The sequence below is a fragment of the Bombyx mori genome, chromosome 22 (genome assembly GCF_030269925.1).
Source record: "Bombyx mori chromosome 22, ASM3026992v2".
NCBI lineage: Eukaryota > Metazoa > Arthropoda > Insecta > Lepidoptera > Bombycidae > Bombyx > Bombyx mori.
Window position 1 is genome coordinate 4,673,948 of NC_085128.1, and position 20,863 is coordinate 4,694,810.

At 34.8% G+C, this 20,863-nt stretch overlaps 4 protein-coding genes across 7 annotated transcripts in view; 1 reads left to right on the top strand and 3 right to left on the bottom strand.

Moving 5' to 3' along the window:
* Positions 1 to 12,398, bottom strand: part of LOC101745884 (protocadherin-like wing polarity protein stan) — a 214,910-nt gene extending 202,512 nt beyond the window's left edge. Inside the window, exon 1 of the mRNA XM_038018928.2 lies at positions 12,144 to 12,398. The gene's annotated coding sequence lies outside the window, so the exon portion shown is untranslated. The remainder of the gene's footprint in view (positions 1 to 12,143) is intronic.
* Positions 1 to 20,863, top strand: part of LOC732931 (calcyphosphine) — a 57,169-nt gene that overhangs the window by 20,775 nt on the left and 15,531 nt on the right. For 2 of the 4 annotated variants that reach the window (NM_001046931.1, NM_001110324.1), the window contains 2 exon segments: positions 15,246 to 15,342; positions 20,737 to 20,790. Coding sequence is in view for 3 of the 4 variants with exons in the window: in NM_001110324.1 (NP_001103794.1) it covers positions 15,321 to 15,342; positions 20,737 to 20,790 (76 nt within the window). In the remaining variant the exon portion in view is untranslated. 4 annotated transcript variants of the gene reach the window in all.
* LOC119630235 (uncharacterized) lies at positions 701 to 11,670 on the bottom strand. Its single transcript, XM_038018933.2, has 2 exons — positions 11,506 to 11,670; positions 701 to 10,915 (listed from the first exon to the last, which is right to left on the bottom strand). The coding sequence occupies exon 2, from the start codon at positions 10,774 to 10,776 to the stop codon at positions 754 to 756; it is 10,023 nt and encodes a 3,340-aa protein (XP_037874861.1). The 5' UTR covers positions 10,777 to 10,915; positions 11,506 to 11,670; the 3' UTR covers positions 701 to 753.
* Positions 13,138 to 14,289, bottom strand: LOC101746309 (18S rRNA aminocarboxypropyltransferase). Its single transcript, XM_004931929.3, has one exon. The coding sequence runs from the start codon at positions 14,036 to 14,038 to the stop codon at positions 13,316 to 13,318; it is 723 nt and encodes a 240-aa protein (XP_004931986.1). The 5' UTR covers positions 14,039 to 14,289; the 3' UTR covers positions 13,138 to 13,315.

Below are 20,863 nucleotides of genomic sequence, written 5' to 3' on the forward strand. Positions count from 1 at the left end.
AGGTCGAAGCTCCCATTGTATCTACAAAGAGTAAAACTCAATTTCTTATTCTAAATATTTTTAGTAATATTATATTAATTAAATTAATATAAATGCCCATAAATATAAAAACAGATATAATACAAAATCGTGTTATTTCAATATCATATCTTTGAAAAGACAAATGATTATTACTTGTGTATTGTGTAGTAGTAGCAGTGGTAAAATTACAATTTACTAAAAAGGTCCACCCTAAAAGTTTGCAGTCGTTGCGGTCATTGAACCGAGGGTACATTCGCCAGTACATTCGATACACACAGAGCCAATGAGCTAGAGCAGTAGCAGTAGTTAGTTCTAATAGGTTTAGATAATATTGAAATGTTCTGTTACAAAACCAATAGGTGCTAACTGTGCCGGTAATTCTGTAGGTTCACTTTGCGCCTTTTTAAACTAAATTTACCTACACTCGACAAAAAGCACGTAATTTTACGACAACAGCAAAATAAATAGCGCAGATAAAGAGCCCGAATAGGGTTGACTCTATATACTCGTACATTATACCCTTATTTACGTGGCAAATTATTCCACGAGCATAAATCAGCATCAAGGAGCATTACGTTTCGACGCAAGTTTCCCAATTCTGAGTTACGCAGCTGAGTTTGAAGTTATTTCTTTAGACATTAATAATGATTAATGGTACGTAGACATTAATACAAATAAGTAAACGATGATAATTCTTTATTAATTTCATTAAAACAGTTACTTAAACATGATTTAACCAGTACAGACAAAGCAACACAACATCGCTCTACACAACTCCGTACACAATATACAAGGACTCCACACGAAGGCTGCCAACAAGAAGAGAAGTAAATCCGTAATCTGTCGAATGGCGTTCAGCATAGTCATGAAATGCGGATAAAACCAAGGACATGTATAATAAACACTCAAATACGGTTTTTTCCTCAAGGAATTCATGTACAAATTGCACTGAAAGTCCTTATCACGTCGAGGCTGCACACGTTTCTTAGTTTTACGTTTTAATCTCTTTCTTGGATCGCTTTCCGCCATTCCCATGATGTAACTAGTAATTTCGTAATCATTTAATTTGTCGCGAGTAGACTTCACAGTTTCCATCGCTTGAAACCTCCGAAATACACGTTTTAGTGTAGCTACAGCGCCACTGTTGAGTATAGCGTTCTTTATTATTGGCCATATCCGTGTAGGATGTTTCAAGGTGCTTTTGACACTATCGTAAGTGTAACACGGGTCCGTTATAGCCCTACAGGTAGATCTTCCAACGTCTTGGGCCACTGAAAAACCTAACTTGGCAATATCTAGTAGCGAATCCGCTGCTAGAAGAATATCAGATGTGTCTTTAAGCTTGCGTATTCGTTTATCAAGATATTTTTCAGATTTTCGTCGTCTCTTTTGTCGGGCTTCATCCTCTCTTTTGTATTTTTTTCTACGATTGTCAAGATCTTGTCTTTTTTTCTTCAGAGCCTTTTCTTTCTCCTGAAGTTCTCGACTCTGTCTTTTTATCTTTTTTTGAAGTTTCTTCCTTCTTATTTTCATTTCTTTTTCCTTTTTCTTTGCAATTTTAATAGCTTTTGCACATTCACAGTTTGAACTGAAACACGTGCATATCATGTCATCTCTGAATTGACTGCAGTCACAAATATTTATTCCTTTCTTTTTTATCCGTTGTGACTTTTCTCCGGGTTTCATATCATTTTCATCCCCCGTTTTATTTCCAGGGTTCACATCATTGATACCATCTTCTTGCATTTCTTTGGAAAGCTTGAATTTTCTTAATTTATGACTTTTCTTTTCCTTTTTATTTTTTGAATATAATTTATTGCCACTAATGGTAGCACCGTTCTCAGATGCTCCTGGATAGCAACTATCATCACATTTACTTGTTTCCGATTTAACTTTTTTTACGAAGCTTTTTACGGCACTATGTCGTTTCTTTTTAGACTTTTTATTCGTTGCGGGATCAATAGAGAATTTCACCATTTTATTTTTTTTGTTGGCCTGCGTATTCTTATTCAGTTTGTTCTCTTTTTGGTCTTCAACGTCCAAAAAATCTTTGCGGCTTTGTAGAGTAGAATCATGCCTGTAAAGTTTGAGAACTGCTCGTGATATCTGAACAGGCTTTCCATCTCCAGATTTAAATTCTAAGCCTTCTTGAGTACAAATTTTGTCAAGATGTCCTTTACCTAATTTATTTTTTGCAGATCTCTTGATTTTTAGGCCATGAGACGATTTTAGTTCAGCTTTATTTTTTTTCTCTCGACCACCTTCACTTTTCGAGGACTTTAAAATACTCAATACAGGCTCACCGTCAACATGATTCGTTACATCGGTTTTTAACGTCATCTTAGGAATTCCACCCAGTTCAATTTTTCCATTAAATAGCTTACTATCAAACAGTGAAGTGGCAATTTTTTTCACGCGACCAGCTGTTGATTTTGATTTTAAATCCGGTTTGATATCCAATTTAGTTACTTTTATCTTCGTTTTAGTCAATCGTGTACTAATTTTGTTATCTGGCAGGATGTGTTCCATGTTTTTCGGTGATGTGTTTTCACTCTTCTCATCAATCACAAATGTTTTACTTGTTTTTTTATTAAATTTACGGGGTTTGTAAGGTAAGATAGTTTCCATATTATTTGATTTTTGATCAGATAATTCCGACTTTACTTTGGTTTCTAACTGCTTTTGCTCTTTAAGTTTATTTTTAAAATATTTTTTAGATGTGTTCGTTGCTACAGAACTATATTTAGAAATTAACGGTTGTTGTTTGGAGCACGGGCAATCTTTGGAAGACACATCGAGCTTTTGAGCACCTTTTATTTTTGGAGTTTTCAGCTGGTAATAAACCTGATATTGTTTGCCACTAAACATATTATTTTTTTGATTAGTTCCTACATTAGGCATGTCGTTTTTGTGAAGTGCCATGGTGCAAAAACATCTCTTCAGAACGTTTTCTACATACGAGCCTTTATTTTCCGTTTTGACATAATCAACTTGAGATTCGCCTGTTGTTAGCATCTTGTTAGGTTGAGTGTTAACATTTTTGATGCCCTGACACTTTGTGTTACATTTATCACTCCTATAATTTTTTTCAATAATTCGATCCTGTGTCGAAGGCCTGGACCGTGTTTCTGGAGAAGGTTTGTCTTTGAAAAATTCTACATCAAAATTAAAAGACGATCCTATTTTCACGACTTGCCTATTTTTAATGTTGGTATCAACGTTGACGTGCTCATTATCTTTTAAAGTCGTGCGTTTTATCTGGGGAGATGCTGTTGCATACGATCTTTCTTTGCCTTTACATTGAATATTTTTACATTTTCTTGACGTGGTGTTATCCTTTGTCATACTTGAAGCACTAAAATAGTGATGAGGATCGGTATCTGTGCCTATTTCGTTATATTTAGCATTCCTAGCTTTAATTCGTTTTTCACATTCATAAGGGTTACATAATCCAGGTTCACACGTTCCAGGTTCACATTCGTATGACTTTAAATCATATGATAGGTACTTATTTTTCGTTAGAGTGCTTTTAGAGGCCATCGCTTGAATGATTTTCTTCGGAGTTTCATCTATTTGGGGCTGATCAGTTTGTACTATTTCTGCATTTTTTTTATGTAGAGCCAATGTACAGAAGCATCTTTTTAGTAATGGGGATATACCCGATCCTCGCGACTCTTTTTGAACTGTTTCAGCTTGCGTTTTTTGACATCTGAGGGGACATCTCTTTTCAGAAAATTGACTTTTTAATTTCCTCGTGTCTGACGAAATGCTTTTATTTCTGGTTCTGTTTCGTCTGTTTACATTCAAATCTGCTTTATCTTTGTAATCGTTATCTATTGGAGTACTACTTAAAGCGTCACCTTCTTTAAAAAACTCAATGTTAAAACTGAAAGTAGAGCCAATGCGTACAGATTGTTTGTTCATATTGTTATTATCTTCAATAACTTTAGAAGTTCTGTATTTTCTTGGTTTATCTCTTAAAGCAGAGAGTTGTGCATTTTTTTGTTTCACATTTAGAGTCTTCATTGATTTACTGGTGTACGATTTGGTAGCCAAACTACCAATTTCTTTTAGTCTAGGGCAGTCAGTCTCTGTGCACATAGTTTTCATTTGTCGTCGTCTAATGCGTAAATCACATTCATATGGGTCACAATACCCTGGTGTACAGACATAAGGCTCACATTCATACGGTTCTAACTTATATATATTTTTACCAGTGGTTGCAGTACCAGCGTTGTACAAACAGTTTTCAGGGCATATTTTAGCTTTCTTTGTTTCTGTGAAGGATGATCTGAAAGTGGTCTGTGATTTCGGTTTCAAAATCGTCTGTTCAACTTTTTGTTTACCCGCTTTGTGCAATTTCAACGTACAAAAACACCGTTTAAGTATCGGATTGGCACCTGAATCTCTTGACTTAATTTTTGGACCACTTATTTGTGATTGACGGTGCCTAAAGCTTATACCTTGCACTCCAGCCGGTGATTTCTTTACTTTCGCTTCTGATTGTGTTCGATCTTTGGTTTTTATGTCATCCCTACGATACCCCTGTTCAGATGGTACATCTTTATAGAACTCTATATTAAAACTAAAATTAGACCCAATACGTACAGCTTGACGGTGGGGAATTTTTTCAGATACAGATTTGACTAATTGGTTCACATATGACTGTTTATGACGTTTAGGGTATTTGGAATGAAATTGAGACCTTCTAGCTTTGTGTTTATGTGGATTATACTGCACAGATGCTGAACTTCTTGTATCTCTTTGAGTATTGGACGATACAGATTGCATTTTCCTGCGTAACCTTATTCTTTTATCACATTCATAAGGATCACATTGACCAGGTATGCAGACACCGGGTTCACATTCGTAGGGTTCTAGATTATATATTGGAGGTTGCTTAAACTTTTTGGTTTTAGTTCCTTTTTCTGCCATCATGGTATAAGAAGGACTTTCAGGAAGCGCATCTTGTGTTGTTGCATCGAACGACGATGTTGTATTTGTGTGCAGTTTCATCGTACAAAAACATCGCTTTAGGAATGGAGCACTTGTAGTCATCGTAGATTTAACCTGTTCAGGCTCGTTTTGTGTATCAGCGTGACGCGTGTGTCTGAAGTCTTGGTTTTTTTTATCACTGGCTCTCGTTGTCACTGAGGCTCTTTCTTTATTGGCCACTTTCCTATGAAAATCTTTTGGTAATTTTGTAAATTTAAAACTTTCATCATATTTTTTGTTTTTGTAAAATTCAATATCAAAACTAAATTTCGAACCAATCCGTACGGCTTTCCTCGACTCATTTGTATGTTTCGTACTGACAGTTGTTCTAGATTTTGATGTTTCTCCTAGGCGTTTTAATTTTGTTGATTTTGGTAGTGATTGAATTTTAATACTCTTTGGTATTTTTGGCTTAGGTGTACGTGTGGATTGGGAAGTTTCTCTAATTGCATTCGTACCAACGCCAGAGTCTCGTCTAAATCTTCTTCTTATTCGCTTATCACATTCATATGGATCACATTGGCCAGGAATACAGACATATGGCTCACATTCAAAAGGATCTAATTTACGGCCTTTAGTTCTTTTCCCCTCGAAGGCACTATTTGCGCTTGCAGAGCTATTTGAAAATTGAGAACTTTGCCTCGCATTGTGTTTTCGGTTTCTGTAAAAACTCTGCTTGTACAAGGCCAATGTACACAAACACTTTTGCGTCCATAGTCCTACGCCAGATGTTCGCGTATTAGTTTTTATTGGTTCTTCATTGTCAGACTTGTCGTTTTCATGGTATTTGACATTCGATTTGCTGTTTGTGCAATATCTTTGATAAGTCGGGCTATAAATCCTTGTAATTGAGTAACCATCAGTTCGAGCCTCTTTATTTTTTTTACATAAATCGACATTAATAGAAGAATAAGAAGCGCTACTCGGGATTTCAAATTTTTGAATCTTCGATGTAAGCATTTTAGTTTTCTCAAGATCAACACACGAACGCTTAGTAATTCTAACCGTATGTAGTTTTGTATGCGGCAAAGGTGTTGGTTTAAAAGCACCACAATCACAGATGTTTGAAGCATATTTCTCTTGTTCACATTCTAATGACTGGAGACGCGTAGTTCCAGATAGTTTGGTTGAAGTCAACTGGGGAATTTGCGATACGTTCTGTGTTACTTTGTCTGCTCTTGAAAATGATGTCTTTGCAGTCAATGACTTAAGCACATCGAAGCAACGCTTAAAAAATGACGATGATTTTTCTGAATTTACTCTATCGAGGTAATTTGGTGTTGATTTGCATTTGGATATTTCCACACTGTATTTATTATTGTTCTTCTCCGTGAAAATGCTCTGTCTTACATAAGGTCTTGTCGTACATTTAACATTTTTTACGGCCGGATAATGCGTACTAATAGTATAAAAATGATTGGAATATTTCTGATTAAAAACAGAGGTAGTTTGTTTATCTTTTAGGTTGTCTTTAGTACATACAACGTCAAAATTAAAATCGGTACCAATCTGAATTAGGTCTTTTTGTGTTTTCCAACACATTTCTTTATTAGTTTTATTTAGTTTCGAATATTTCAAATGTTCATTAGTAATTCCTGAGTCTATTTTTATTAATTTATTCAGATTATTAGTACTTGTCACTGAAAAGGTATTTATTCGAGACATTCTAGATTTTCTGCTTTGAACTTTTTCATCGGATAATAAAAAGTGGCAGTCATCGTTAGCATAGCTATATGGATCTACAGCGTTTTGTGGAATCGATTTAAAATGTTTTTCTACGCTGTTTATCGTCGAAATGCTAACATTCATAGAATAAAAAGATTGGTTTACGTAAGGTCTATGTTTGAATGTATCATTTTTAGGTAATGTGAGTGTTGGCAGCGTGAAGCAATCATTTATGTTACAGGTACTGGTCAACTTTAAAATACGTATTCCTTCTGTTTTCTGTTCTGTACTATCATTGTTTTTCATAGAGGTATCGTTACACGAAAAAAAAGTTTTGGAATAATTCACAGATTCAACAGCCAATCTATTTACTGTATAAGTCGTAAGTGGCTTATTAGGTTTATGAATAGGTTTTGTATTTGGTCTCTTTTGCTTTTGTAGCGCTAACGTGCAGAAACATCTCTTCATAACACTAGAAACTCCAAAATTTTTACTTTTGCTTTTCTTTGTAATTTGTACTCCTTCATTTTTGATATTTTTTACGACAGATTGAGTAGTAGCTTTTGAAATACCACGAGCTTTTCCATTTAGAGTTCTATCAAAAGATTTAATAGATTTGTCTTTATAGAATTCAATGCCAAAGTTAAAATTTGAGCCGATTTTTACTTGAGATCGTCTGATATCATTAACCTCTTGAGACACACTTGAGTCTAACAGCGCATCTTTTTTAATGCGGTCACTTATTTGGTTTGTTTCTTTTTTCGGTTTTTTACTGGCAGAAATGGAAATATTTTTGTTTTTGGCAATGTGGTTTTTTGTTAAACTATGGACTGATTTTAAATTAGGTTTCACCACTATACTATTATCTTTAAAGTTCCGTTTATAGTTACGTTTTTTTATATTCTCTAAGCACTTGTAAGGATCACACTCTGTAGGTACACAAGTGTAAGGTTCACATTCATTTTGTTCAACTTTGTATTTTATTTCCTGGTTTCGAATAGTCGAGCTTTTCGAAAAATCATGACCTGATTTAGTTTTTTCTACGGTTTGAGACTGATGTTTAATTTGAGGGCTTTTGTGGAATTTTAATGTACAGAAACACTTTCTGAGTGTAGGTCCAAGAGAGATGGTTTTTTTTGGAATCTCTTTCATAGTTGACTTATTATTAGATTTTAGTTCAACCTGTGTTCTGCTATTTTTAAGAGGCATTGGCACAACTATCATGGTGTGCTGCTTTTGAGAGATAGACTTATCTCTTATAGCATAAGGCTTAATGTCAGAGTCTTGTTTTTCCTTAGAGAATTGAATATCGAAACTGAAACTGGAACCAATTCGAACAGCTTGCCTAGTAGGATTATTTGAAAATTCTTTGACTTGCTTGGGGACTGAAACGCTTCTTTTAACACTGTCGTTTTTATAAACACGTTTGTTAGAGAAAAAAGCTGATTGTACTTTTTTAGTTTTCAAAGGTACTATATACTTAGGTGTGATAGTTACAGAAGATCTGGTGTTCTTATTTTCTGTATTTGATTTTACTGAATGACGTTTTAATGTTTTTGTTTCCCTTAGCTTTATAATCTGTAGACATTTATAAGGGTCACATTTTCCTGGCACACATACACCTGGGTCACATTCATAGGGTAACAATATTTTTTTTGATTTTTTATTAGAAGCAACTTTTATTTTGACATTTGTTGAAACCGATTTCAGATTAGGTTGGGCTTCCAGTTTACCCGAAGTCAGTGTTGCTTTAGAAGTATTTTTTGATTTATCCTGAATTACTCGATTGTTATTAATTTTCAGAGTACAAAAGCATCTACGTATACCATACTTGAGTGAGGTTTTCGTTGATTTGCTCGATGAATTGCTTATTTGGGAATTTTTGTTTTGAGTGTTTATTCTCCTTTTATCTGTACCCTTATTTTCTTTGACAGATTTTTTCTTTTGTTCAATACGCTGTTTCTTATACTCTTCTATTTTTCTTTGAAACTGAGGTTCGGATACGTTAAGTTTTGAAAATTCTATATCAAAACTAAACGTTGAACTAATCCGTACAACTTGTCTTTGAGGTATTTGGTCTTGCGAATTTAGGACATGTCTGGTTTCATTTTCATTATCTGGTGTTCTTAAATTCTTTATATGAAAACGTGGGAATGAAATATTCATGTTAGAAGCAGCGTCTTCATTTTTTAAATCAGCTTTTGATAAACCCTGATGCTTAGAAACCCGAATTCTTATTTGTTTTTTACACTCGTTAGGATCACATTCGCCAATTTTACAAATTTGTCTATCACATTTAGTCAGTAATTTATTGGGATGTTGAGACGAAGTTTTTTGTCTAATCTCATAACTTTGGGTAGAATTAGGTTTAGAGGTATTAAAATCACTTTTACTTCTATTTATTATACTCTTCTTTTTTAATTTAAGTGTACAAAAACATCTTTTGAGTAAGTGCCCGGACTGCTTGCTTTTAGCTAAATGGATTTTTTTACTTTGGTTTTGCTTGTGGCGTTTCTGAGGACTTTTAGTTATAGCAGTAATGTGAGATTTACTTATTTCCTTTTTACGAGTATTTGGCAGAAGGGTTTCCTTGTTAATTGTGTTTCCATGCTCTTTGTTTTTGAATAGCTGTTTACTTGTAGCTTTATCAATAATTGGAAATGGAGGAGGAAAATCACGGATAGAAGACTTTTTCTCTGTCATATTTACATTAGTTCGAATTGTCAATACTTGTTTTGATTTATGTTGTTTTTGTTTATTTTTTGGGGACTGCTTTAAGGTATTGTTCGTTACCTTGGTAAAATTATCTTTTGTTTTATTTTCGCCTTTTTTAACTTGTATTTTCGAATGCTTATCTACGTCCATTTGAATAGCTTTATTGGTTTCTAATTTAGATAAATTAGTTTTCTTATGTTTCGTTCTATTTTCATGAACCCGATTGCCTTTCTCCTTTGTTATTATTGTTGTAGTTTGAGATATTTTTTTCAGTAATTCTTTGTAACACTGCTCAGGCTTGCATTTTTGTTCAAAGCATGTATCTGCACATTCCCAATCTCGTAAATCATGTTTTTTACGCAATTTCTCTCTGAATTGTGTTACGGAGTCCTTTTTTATTTTAAAAACCTTACCTTTTATATTGTCTTGACCTTCAATATTTTCATTAGTTATCGGAGTCCTTACGTGTTTTTGTCGAAGGGTCTCTATTTTAGGATGGACTTTATGAAAATATCGCTTAATCTTTTCTTCGGACCTTTTACTTTCAAAATTTAAATTATCTTTGAATTTTGTTTGAGAGTCCTGGTTATTTTTTATAGACTTTCGGGGGCCCTCTTCGGTACGATTTTTATGATGCTGATAAGACTTTCGTAATATTGCACCTACTCGCCTTTTATGATGATGCTCTTCAAAAGCTCCTCGATGTGTCTCAATTAGGGGCTGTGCTCGTTCACCACCCAATTTCCTCAGGACAGCTCTCGAATGACGTTTAATGATTTTTCCAATTTTATAAGTACAAGTACACGGATCCGATTTTATTTGTTTTGTTTTAAAACGAACGTTGTATTCGTTTTTCATCTCATCATTAGCTCTCTGTCTAGATATCACACTAGACTTCGAAGTCATAGATCGTTTTTCTTGGTTGGGTACATGTTTATGTAGCATAGGTCTAACAGTCTCATTGCTTATCTTTATTGCAGTGCTGCAGCTGCAGCAGCTACAGCACTCACTGGTCTCAGGAGTCAAGATCACTCCATTGTCCACTAGACCAATTACTTCTGAAATATCAGCTTCGTTCTCATTATTAATAATTTTATGTTTTCCCTTCACTTGCTTGCTTTTTATTACTTCTCTCCCGCTAGTGCTGCTACTAGAAATTAATTGATCTCGAATGTTATCGTAAACCGCTCTGGTGCGCACCAATTTCTCTAATAGTTTCCTCTCCCTTAACGGTATATATTTACCGTAATATAATTTATCAATCTTCGAGCCGTGAGATACAATACGGCTCAAGGAAGGTCGTTCAGACTCGGTTCTATACAAACACGATGAACAGGAACAGCTGTTAGGAAGACTACTTACTCTTCTTACAGACTTCATACTTGCCTTGTTGCTTTATCTATTAGATGACGTCATTACAAACAAAAAGTAGCAACTAGAAATTTTTATTTCTTTCGCCTTTAACAGACAGACTTACGATTTCACATTGATATTCGATTTAAAACACGCCGCATAACGTCTGAAATAGAACGACAAAATACAGTACGATCCGGAGATTGACACAGACTGAATCTTTTTTTATTTTATCTAAGTGTAATAACACCTTTCCTAGTGAAACTGGAAAAGCATTCGGGCCACCAGTAAAGCTTCCATCCTAAAAAAATCAAAGTGTAACAACTCTGGGAATATTATTGCTAAATCTAAATTATTGGAGGCTAAATACCTCAAAATTCTAAGCTTTAGAACTTAACCCAATTCTCTCTTTAGCGTGTTCAATTACTATACAAAAATCAGAGCCGCATTATTTTTAATTATCTAGTTACTGGTGGTAGAGCGTGTTGTAAGCCCGCCGTAACTTTGAGCGCATGTGACATGAGTCATGTCTCAAGTAAGATTGTAGAAAAATATATTCTAAAAGATATTTATAGATATTTTCTAAAAATGAATAATGGTTAATATGCAGATCAATTAGAATATCCTTTTTTATAAGTATAAGGTATTTCTGTTAAATACAACAACAATAAAATACAACTTGAATGGCATAAGAAAAGGTATTATTATCCGACTAAAGTAGGTAAATATATGACTGATAGTATTCCTAGTTCTTACCAGACAGAAGTCGCCAGCAGCGGTTTTAGCGGTATCTGTTATTTATACCTATTTCTCAACATCTTGTGTTTTCCCGCAGGGCGCGACTTTTAAATTTGAGAAAAAACATTGAATAATATATTTACTTAAAAATATGTCAAAATCGAAAATAAATGTTTCTGGCAATAACTGGTGAAGTTGACACAGATCCCTTTCAGATTTGATTTAAGAAGTAAATGTTTTATCTGCCAGTATTGAATTAGTTTAAAGTTTAGTTTTAAAATATAATTTTGGTATTTATATATAAATATAAAACAAATAAACCTCAGCTTCCAATTTATTTTTTTAATTCTAGTTATCGAAGAAAATCTAAAAATAATTATGAATCTTCCAAATAATTTTCTATTTCAAAAATTGACTGAACCCAAAATTGAACTATTTGCTGACACATTTACAGAATACTTGAAAATTTATATTTAGTAAGAAATATGTACAGAGAGCCCGTCATAGTATCAAATACTACATTTTTAATCTAATTAAAAATAACAATACTGAATGAATCAAAGCTCTTAGTATTATTGTAGTAATTTATTCTTACGAGGTTAGTGACTTGAGACACCTGCGTGACAGGTTGCATCGAAGTTAACCGACAAACTTACCTGGAAAGTTAGAATAGCCAAATCAAAGTTTCAAAAGTACCAAACAGTTCAAACATTCACTTTAAGTAAACACAGCACTAACTTAATTAACACTTTACCGATTCAAATGTATTTGATAAAGAAATTATTCCGCGAGTTTTAAATTCTCACTGCACTAAACACAAACCAACTTGCTTGGTCAAGTTGCAAAAGCAAACTAAATTAAAGCTAAGTAAAAGAGCCCGCCCGACTGATACTGGTTGCGAGCGAGCGTTAATAGTACTTATAGTACACACGAAGAAAGAACCACAACAAAAAGCGAATTTGAACGCGATACAAACGCTCTCTATGAGACAATTGAAACATGTTGTAAACATTTTATCATAGATGGCGCTCTTCTAGGCTCACCACGTGTGCACCATAGCAGTGTATTTTGGGCAATGGTTATTTTTAGTTCAGTAAAGAATATCTAGATGGCGTGAATTAAAAAACTTAATTATTAAATAAATGATACTCTTAGTTTAAAAAAAACTAATAAACACGCCCTTATAGAAAATTCAACTAAAAAACAGAAAATAAATGTATTGTAAAAAAAGCGTAAATACATTTATGATAGTTAATATGTATCTTACTGCCATCTACAGGAGCAATGAGAAACGAATAACAAGGCATCTAGTGGCCGAAGCCCGTGAGCACAATGTGCTACACGCAAAATAAATAAAACTTAAGATTACAACCATGGAAAATGAAGACTCAATAGTTTCACAGAAAATTAATGCTTTTTTTGAAATGAAGTGCTGTGTTCTATGATGATTTTGTATGAAGTTGTTCAGTCAGTTATCCAGAATAGACATTGCCAACAACAAACTGCTAAATCCTCAATTTTAATAAGTTTTTTAGTTATAGATAGCTTCTAATTTCAATTTCGCAGAGGAAAACGGCAACCCCAATTTATCATCATCGTCATAACCATATTAATAATCTTCCACATCTAAATAAAATAAAACAGTGCCAATCAAGTATTAAGAAGAAATCTATTTGTGACCAACATACAATTGATATCAATGACCTTTCAAAATATATACTAACACGAATTATATAGTTATAAATAACAAAGAAGTAGGAAATTTCGTTTTTTTTATTCACAATATAACTTAGTTGTAATAGCTAGAACACAAGAAACATCCGAAGTATCAGCTATCTGACGCACTGTCTGATTCACTTGGCGGCCACATCGGCCTATCATCTTGTTCATTTTTCACAGATTCCAAAAATGTCGCTTGCGCCTCTAAAACACTTTTACTGTCAGTGCACACTGCATATAGATCTAATGCATCAGAATTCAACTCTAAAAACGAATGACCCCATGAGAACTTTGATAAATAGAATTTTGCTTCACTTTTATGTCCAGTTATGAACATGGCAGCTGCCAGTGCTTCTACACAACTCAATTGGTATGGCTTTCCGTAATTTATAGGGTTCGCCGCAACGAGGAACGGTAATAGCCTCGGATGTGGTGACTTCATTCTGCTGAACGGCGTCTCATCAATTTTTGCCCATGAACAGTCAATGACCGCTAACCCAAATGTTTCTATAATGTTCTTATCGTTGGGACTCACACACTGAGTACCTACGGGTGACAACACTAAACCTTGAAATCTGTGCCCAAGTTTCAAGTTTTTTATGAGGTTATGCCTTAATAATTTACGGCCCGAACATTTTTTGGGATCGCAATGATTCAGATCCCACATGCTTACTGAAAATGTAGCTTTGATTCCTTCATCATCAGAACTGCTTGCATCAGTGTCGTCCGATGAAGATTTGATAGTTAAATCATTTAATGTCTCCGCGTAGTCTCGTGGAGCGTGATGTTTTGAACGCTTGCCGTGCACGCTGCCTTTTTTCCCTGGTGCCATTTTATTTGAGAACTTCACACTTCATAATTCAATATGCCAAGTGATGTATTTAAATGTTTAATTGCTTCCAAATTGCATGTAAACAAAAATTAAAAAATCCAAGCATTTTTATGTATTTGACATTATGTACTTTTTTATGTTTGTTGGATGGGCAACGGGAGTATAGTCCATACAGCCACATACAAAACAAACTAACAAAATAAAACAGTTCAAATAACTTGATATCTCGCATTCTCGCCAGAGAGACGACGTCAAAGGTATTAAAGGTCAATACACTCTATGAATACACTAGTACATAGCAACTGACAATGTTGACATTGTACCGTAATCGCTAATGAATTCAAAGGAAACGGCACTTAAAAAGTCAAAGCCTAACGCGCGTCTTACAAAATATTCAAGCCATGTTTGCCGTTGCATGCATGATATTTGATTTTCTTCTTTTTCTTATCAGCCCACAGACATACACTGCTGGACATAGGCCTCCCCCAAGCCTCGCTACAAAGACCGGTCTTGCACTGCCAACATCCAGCGGATCCCCGCGAACTTCGATAGATCGTGCTTCCATCTTGTAGGAGGCCTTTTTTTTTTTTAACGCTGGCCTAGCCACGCACGCTACTTATTATTATTACGATATTTAATCAGAGTGGGAAATAATATAAAACGTAATTTTTTAAAAGAGTCCTGTTAGTAGACTTCCGCATTTTTGTATAGTTTTGTAGTCATATAGGCTACCTGATGGTAAGTGGTCACCATCGCTCATGGACGTCACTAATGCCAAGGGCACGGCTATGCTACTACCAACTGCAGGCTTGTGGAACAGCACAGACGGTGACTAATGAAGATCAAGAATTATCGGGACTACTACTCGGCTTGGCTCTGCCCCTAGCATTGCTAAAGTCCATGGGCGACGGTAACCACTCACCATCAGGTGGGCCGTATGCTCGTCTGCCTACAAGGGCAATAAAAAAAAACACTAGGCGTGTCTTCGGCACCCATAAGACATAATAGTAACCTATCTTGGAATGGTTGAGTATGGATAGCTTAATTTTTTTCTAAATAATTCTGTAGTTTTCATGACTTGATAAATAGGTAATAGGTAAAGATGCAATGTCATCTTTTTGTCATTTCCTAAAAATATAATCTCCTTGCGTTTAATTTTCCAACATTAGATTCATTTCGTTTGACATTTACAATATACGCCACTTCAAAAACAAAGAGTTGAAAATTTAAATTTCATTTGAATTTTTAAAAGACATCCAAAATTGATTTTAGCCGAGGCAGAATGAGCAGCGCCTCGATGGCGGGTAAGTTTAAATAAAAATATTCATTTACTATTTTCATGAAAAATAATTGTATTTAAAAAAATTAAATAAAGGGCATAAAGTTTATCTTTAATCAATCCATTAGTTTTAAGTGGTGGGGCGTATAGTTGACTAGAACTTACTAAGAAGTAGGCTCTACTACCCTGGTTATACTTGCTTTTTATAAAGCTTGGATAGGTAGCTGTTTTACATTTGATACTTCGGCCTCGATATCTCACAGTGAGTATTGGCGCTCACATGATGATGAGTATTGAATTTGAAACGGGCCATGATCTCACCTGCCCTTTTGGAGCAATGTAAAAAAAATCAAACCCGTAAAATTTATAATATAGTGCGTTTTTATACTACTACTAGTACTACTACTATTATTACTTATCAGAGTGTAACAATCGTGAATTGCAGTTTCAATAAGACAGCCGTTGCTGTTGTTTAAGAGAAATTTCGATCGCATGTCTTGGGGTGGGCAGAAGTTATCCAACGTGTTATCAGCTATGGGCACCGATCACCACTGAGCACGATTAACCCACTGAGACTCTCACCGGATCATGTCATTATTTTTGAGATACTAAGAAAAATACCTACCTACCAAGCATAAGGGGCTAATCCAGCTACGTGTAGGTGAGGTCACGGGCTCAACCTGAGAGAATTTGGTAACATCTGCCCTAGCAAGAGCCGTGCTTCTCTGAATCTACCACAGGATTGGAATCGCGACCCACTGAGAAGGTCCGACGAGAAACTCAGTCGGAAAGCTTCTCAGCGGGTGCGATTTCTATCCTGTGGTAGATTCAGAGAAGCACTGCTTTTTCTAGGGCAAATGTTAGCAAACTCTTTCAGGCTGAGCCCCGTGAGCTTGCCACTAGCCATAATAAAATAAATGGACCCTAGAGGCTACGGGCGAAAACAACAATCAATCACGATGTTGGCCACCAATACTTCGACAAGTCTACAAACTATCCTTGACTAAGTACTTAGTAAAATTATATAAACATTAGAACCACAGTAAAATTATATGTACATTAGAACCACAACGATGTGTGTGATGATAAAAACTATCATTTGTACTAATTGACGCGTAGATAAAGCGTAGTTTAACAATATATAAAACTCGAGAACGGCTGGACCGATTTGGCTAATTTTGGTCTTAAATAATTAGTGGAAGTCCAGAGAAGGTTTAAAAAGTTAGATATGAAAATGCTCGGAATTAAATAAAAAATAACAATTTTGTTTTTTTTTTATACAAAAGTTTAGGTCTTTTATTTATCGATTGAGGCACTACGAAGTCTGCCGGGTCAGCTAGTATCTTATAAATTAGTGAGAATGACATGAAAATTATTATAAGTTTTGTGGAAGGTTTTTCTGTTGACTGCCATTTGTAGAACTAAAATTCAAACGATCAAACCATCACAATTTTGTTTTGATCCTAATTGTTGTAAGGCGAGTCGAAATAGTCTTACACATTTATGGTTAAGGTTGGTTCTTTACTATTTAGGTGACAATTGAACAAATGTCTTAATGCTCAAGCTTGTTTTTGCCTAACTCGCGAATCATGAATGTTGACGTGAAACGAGACTAAAGCGAGAAAAAGGAAAAAAAGATTAAATGACCTACTAAAATTTGCGAAGACGCGTGCTGTTTAACATATAAATAAAGTCTATTTAAAATAATAAAGTTATAATATGAAAGGTAAAAAATATTAAAATACGCATGATTCACAACGATAAAAATTTGGAAAGTAAACAAGGACAGTACTTTTTGAATTTACACTCAGTATAATCCACAATACTGAGACAAACGGGTGAAAGTGAAAATCGTCTTTATTCTAATATTTTATGATACTTAATAACTTTTGTTCGGTAAATATTTACCCAACAGAATTATTCGTGAAATCTGTTTTCTTCCATATACGTAAGAAAGAACGGACAAGGCCGTTGCGATTTGTGAGTCACTCTTTCCATCTCAGCTCAAACAGAATATTTGAATTTTAGTATTCACGCTGTTAACTACGTGACTACATTAGGGCTTATAAAAACTAGAGTCATTAAAAATTAGTAATAAGAATTGTAACAGCTGTTCCACGCTTGTATATAATAGAGGCAATTTCCATAAATCGATATTAGCCTATCGTGTGTGACACAATTGTCTAGAAAACTATTATTCAGCAGCTAGTGATCGATGTCAGTTGGCTGTTTTCTTTTATGCCATTGTCCTGAATAAAAAAAAGGAAAGAATTCAAAATAAAGGTAAGTTTGAATTTTTATAGGTACAATGTGGCTTTTAGCTGCCCCTTTATGTAGGCTGTGTCATTTAAATTAATTAAATCGAGTATGTTAAGTATGTACCCACCAATATTTAATATGATTATTTAATTTTTCATAGTGTTTTCCTGTTGAGACATAGACAAAGTTCAGCATTTACATTTTTCCATTTCCAATATTTGACACTTTTCGTGACCAGTTGCATTATCTACCTATCTGAGACTGCAAAAAAAGTATATTAGTACAATTCAACAATTTTACAGCTTAGTTCTAAATCGTCTGTCGAGGACCGTAACATACTCAATGTATGCACATAAATTTACAAGGCTTTTTATGCTTGTGTTAAGGTTAATTAATTGGTAGCGAGATAATGGGGGGTGGTCACCGTGTGAAGATATTATTTTAATGAGATTTTTCTTAACCTGAGTTCCAGGCTCTATTTATCGCGCGCCTATCTTGAGACCCCCAGGGAAAAGGTGCTTCAGTGCTCTCGCCAGTAAAAATGGAACTCTCTAGCACACTACCCTTTAACAGAATCCGATTGTTTTAGGGGCTTTGTTAGAATCTAGTATTATGCTATAAGAATACTAGAATTTTTGTATGATTACTTGTAAACCAATATTATTGTTTGGATGGGTGAACGATTCCACGGGTCAGTTGGCGTTAGATGGTTAACGGAGCTTAAGGAGATCACACTATCAATTCCACAACTGGCCTTTAGAGAAGAGCTTGAAGTCTCAATTGTACTGTATAACGGTTAAGTATACCAGCATTCACAACAGAACGCATGACTACTTTCAGTCGGAAAAATATAGGATAGCGGTATCTACCCGTGCGGGCTTACAATAATATTCTTTACTAGTAGAAATTACGGAAATTTGTTATTGTTGCGAACTTGATTTTTATAACTCGATGTTATTCCTTAATCGTGGACGTCTTCGTGAATACGTGTCAGGTAGGTGTTCTGTAAAAGAAATAGTAGGTACATGGCGACACAGTCGCCTAATAACAGTACAGCGGGTTTCTTATCCCCACCAAATTATAAGATAATGAGTAGGTAAATATGAACATCAACATTTACAAATATCAATGAAAAATTCTGGCGTATGACAAAAAGTAATTAAGTAATGTCAGAGGGATGAATATCTAATTTTTACAGCCTTTGCTTTGTTATTAAATCTGGGCTTTATATTTACCGTATCTTACATAAATATAAAAATGAATTGCTGTTCGTTAGTTTCGCTAAAACTCGAGAACGGCTGGACCGATTTGGCTAATTTTGGTCTTGAATTATTTGTGGAAGTCCAGAGAAGGATAAATATGAAAATGCTGGGAATTAAATAAAAATAACAATTTTGTTTTTCCTTTGATGTGTCCCCCGTCGGACGGATTCCTTTTGTTTGTTTTAAATTTATTTTATACAAAAGTTTAGGTCTTTTATTTATCGGTTGAGGCACTACGAAGTCTGCCGGGTCAGCTAGTCTTACATAAATACGTATGTGTATATTAGGTACTTAGGACTCATGAATCACCTAGTGGTTGTAGGCGGAGTAGCGTAGGTGCGTTTATCGGTTTAAACGTCACCTAAATAAACTTGCAGGTGATTATACTTCACACAGTAACTGATCACCAGGCTCCGAGATCACAAGGTCGATTCGTAATAATCAAGCAATTTCACGATTAAGCAATTGGGAGCAGATTGGGGGCTTTGCGATAACAAACTTGAGGAGCGCTATTGACGTTTACTAGATATAACTTGCATCGCATAGCATTACATTCAATCTGTCTGTCTATAGAGAAAACTTGTTTGCTCGGTGGAAAATTCTGACTTTATTTCCCAAAAAATGTAGTGTAAATATAGTTAATCAGCGAATCCTGTACATTAAAATATGTATCACTATCGACAAATACCAACCACATTCTCAAAATTGCTATCATAAGATTTCTTCTTTTACCTACTTTTACTTTACTGAACTAGGTGCAAATGTTTTAGTCCCAGTTTTTTTTTTGCCTTTTTCTGAGTAATTTTAACAGAGCATTAGGCGATATATCTTTCTAACGATTTTTAAAGTAAATGACCCACCAAGTCTACCTCATTCTGCGGTTTCTAATGGACAGCAAAGTGCAATTAAGCAGGTTCTTTACAGACGGTAGAGTACACGAGTATACTCAGGTCCTCGATTGTTAAGGTAACTTATTTCGCCTGGTTATTGTCTCCCCCTTCCCCACTAAGTGAAGAGAAAATAATGTGAAGGTGAAATTGCTATTCAATCGATAGTCATGTTAACAGCTCATCTAGAAAAAAAGATCCGAAACTAATTACTGGTGGTAGGATCTCTTGTGAGTCCGCGCGGGTGGGTACCACCACCCTGCCTATTTCTACCGTGAAGCAGTAATGCGTTTCGGTTTGAAGGGTGGGGCAGCCGTTGTAACTATACTTGAGACCTTAGAACTTATATCTCAAGGTGGGTGGCGCATTTACGTTGTAGATGTCTATGGGCTCCAGTAACCACTTAGCACCAGGTGGGCTGTGAGCTGGTCCACCCATCTAAGCAATAAAAAAAATATTGATTTGAAAAATACAGTTACAATGCACTTTACTAATTTTTAAAACGACTTTTTTACGTTTATATACTTTTGTATGTTTACGTAATGTGTTACATTGCTTACAGATTTTTTAAGCCTAAGATTTTCTAAGGAATCGTAGATTTGATAAAAGATAAGATTTCCATAAAATCGGCTTCGTATTTCTTTTAATAGAAATTCTTTTATCGTGCCAGGTTTCATAAGGAAACTAGACAACACCATGTATGTGCTTTCTATACTTCGTAACAATAAGTTTCTAATGGTACAAAATAAATTATTCTCTGTGTCTCGATCGATGGCGGCTAATTATAACCACTATATGGCTGTTAGCGTATTTACCGTTACAGTTCTATCGATTTTTTTTTCTATTGTGTTCCCTCTTCAAATTATTTGGCTTAATAATGCTTTTAGATGGGTTTTTTTACAATGATAGCGTCGGTCTATTATGCTCAATACAGAATAAAACAACTATCTTTCCATGCAGTTGTTAAGGGTTTTTTTTCTGTTTGATTAATATTGGTTTTCTTTTTCACAGCTTGCTTCAACTACGAGAATTCGCCAAAAGTAAAAGCTGAAATGGAGAGCTCAGGTATTTTTATTTTTTTCACACATACATAAATGTACTTAATATAACCGTCCTATCTTTCAAAAGCTAACGTAAC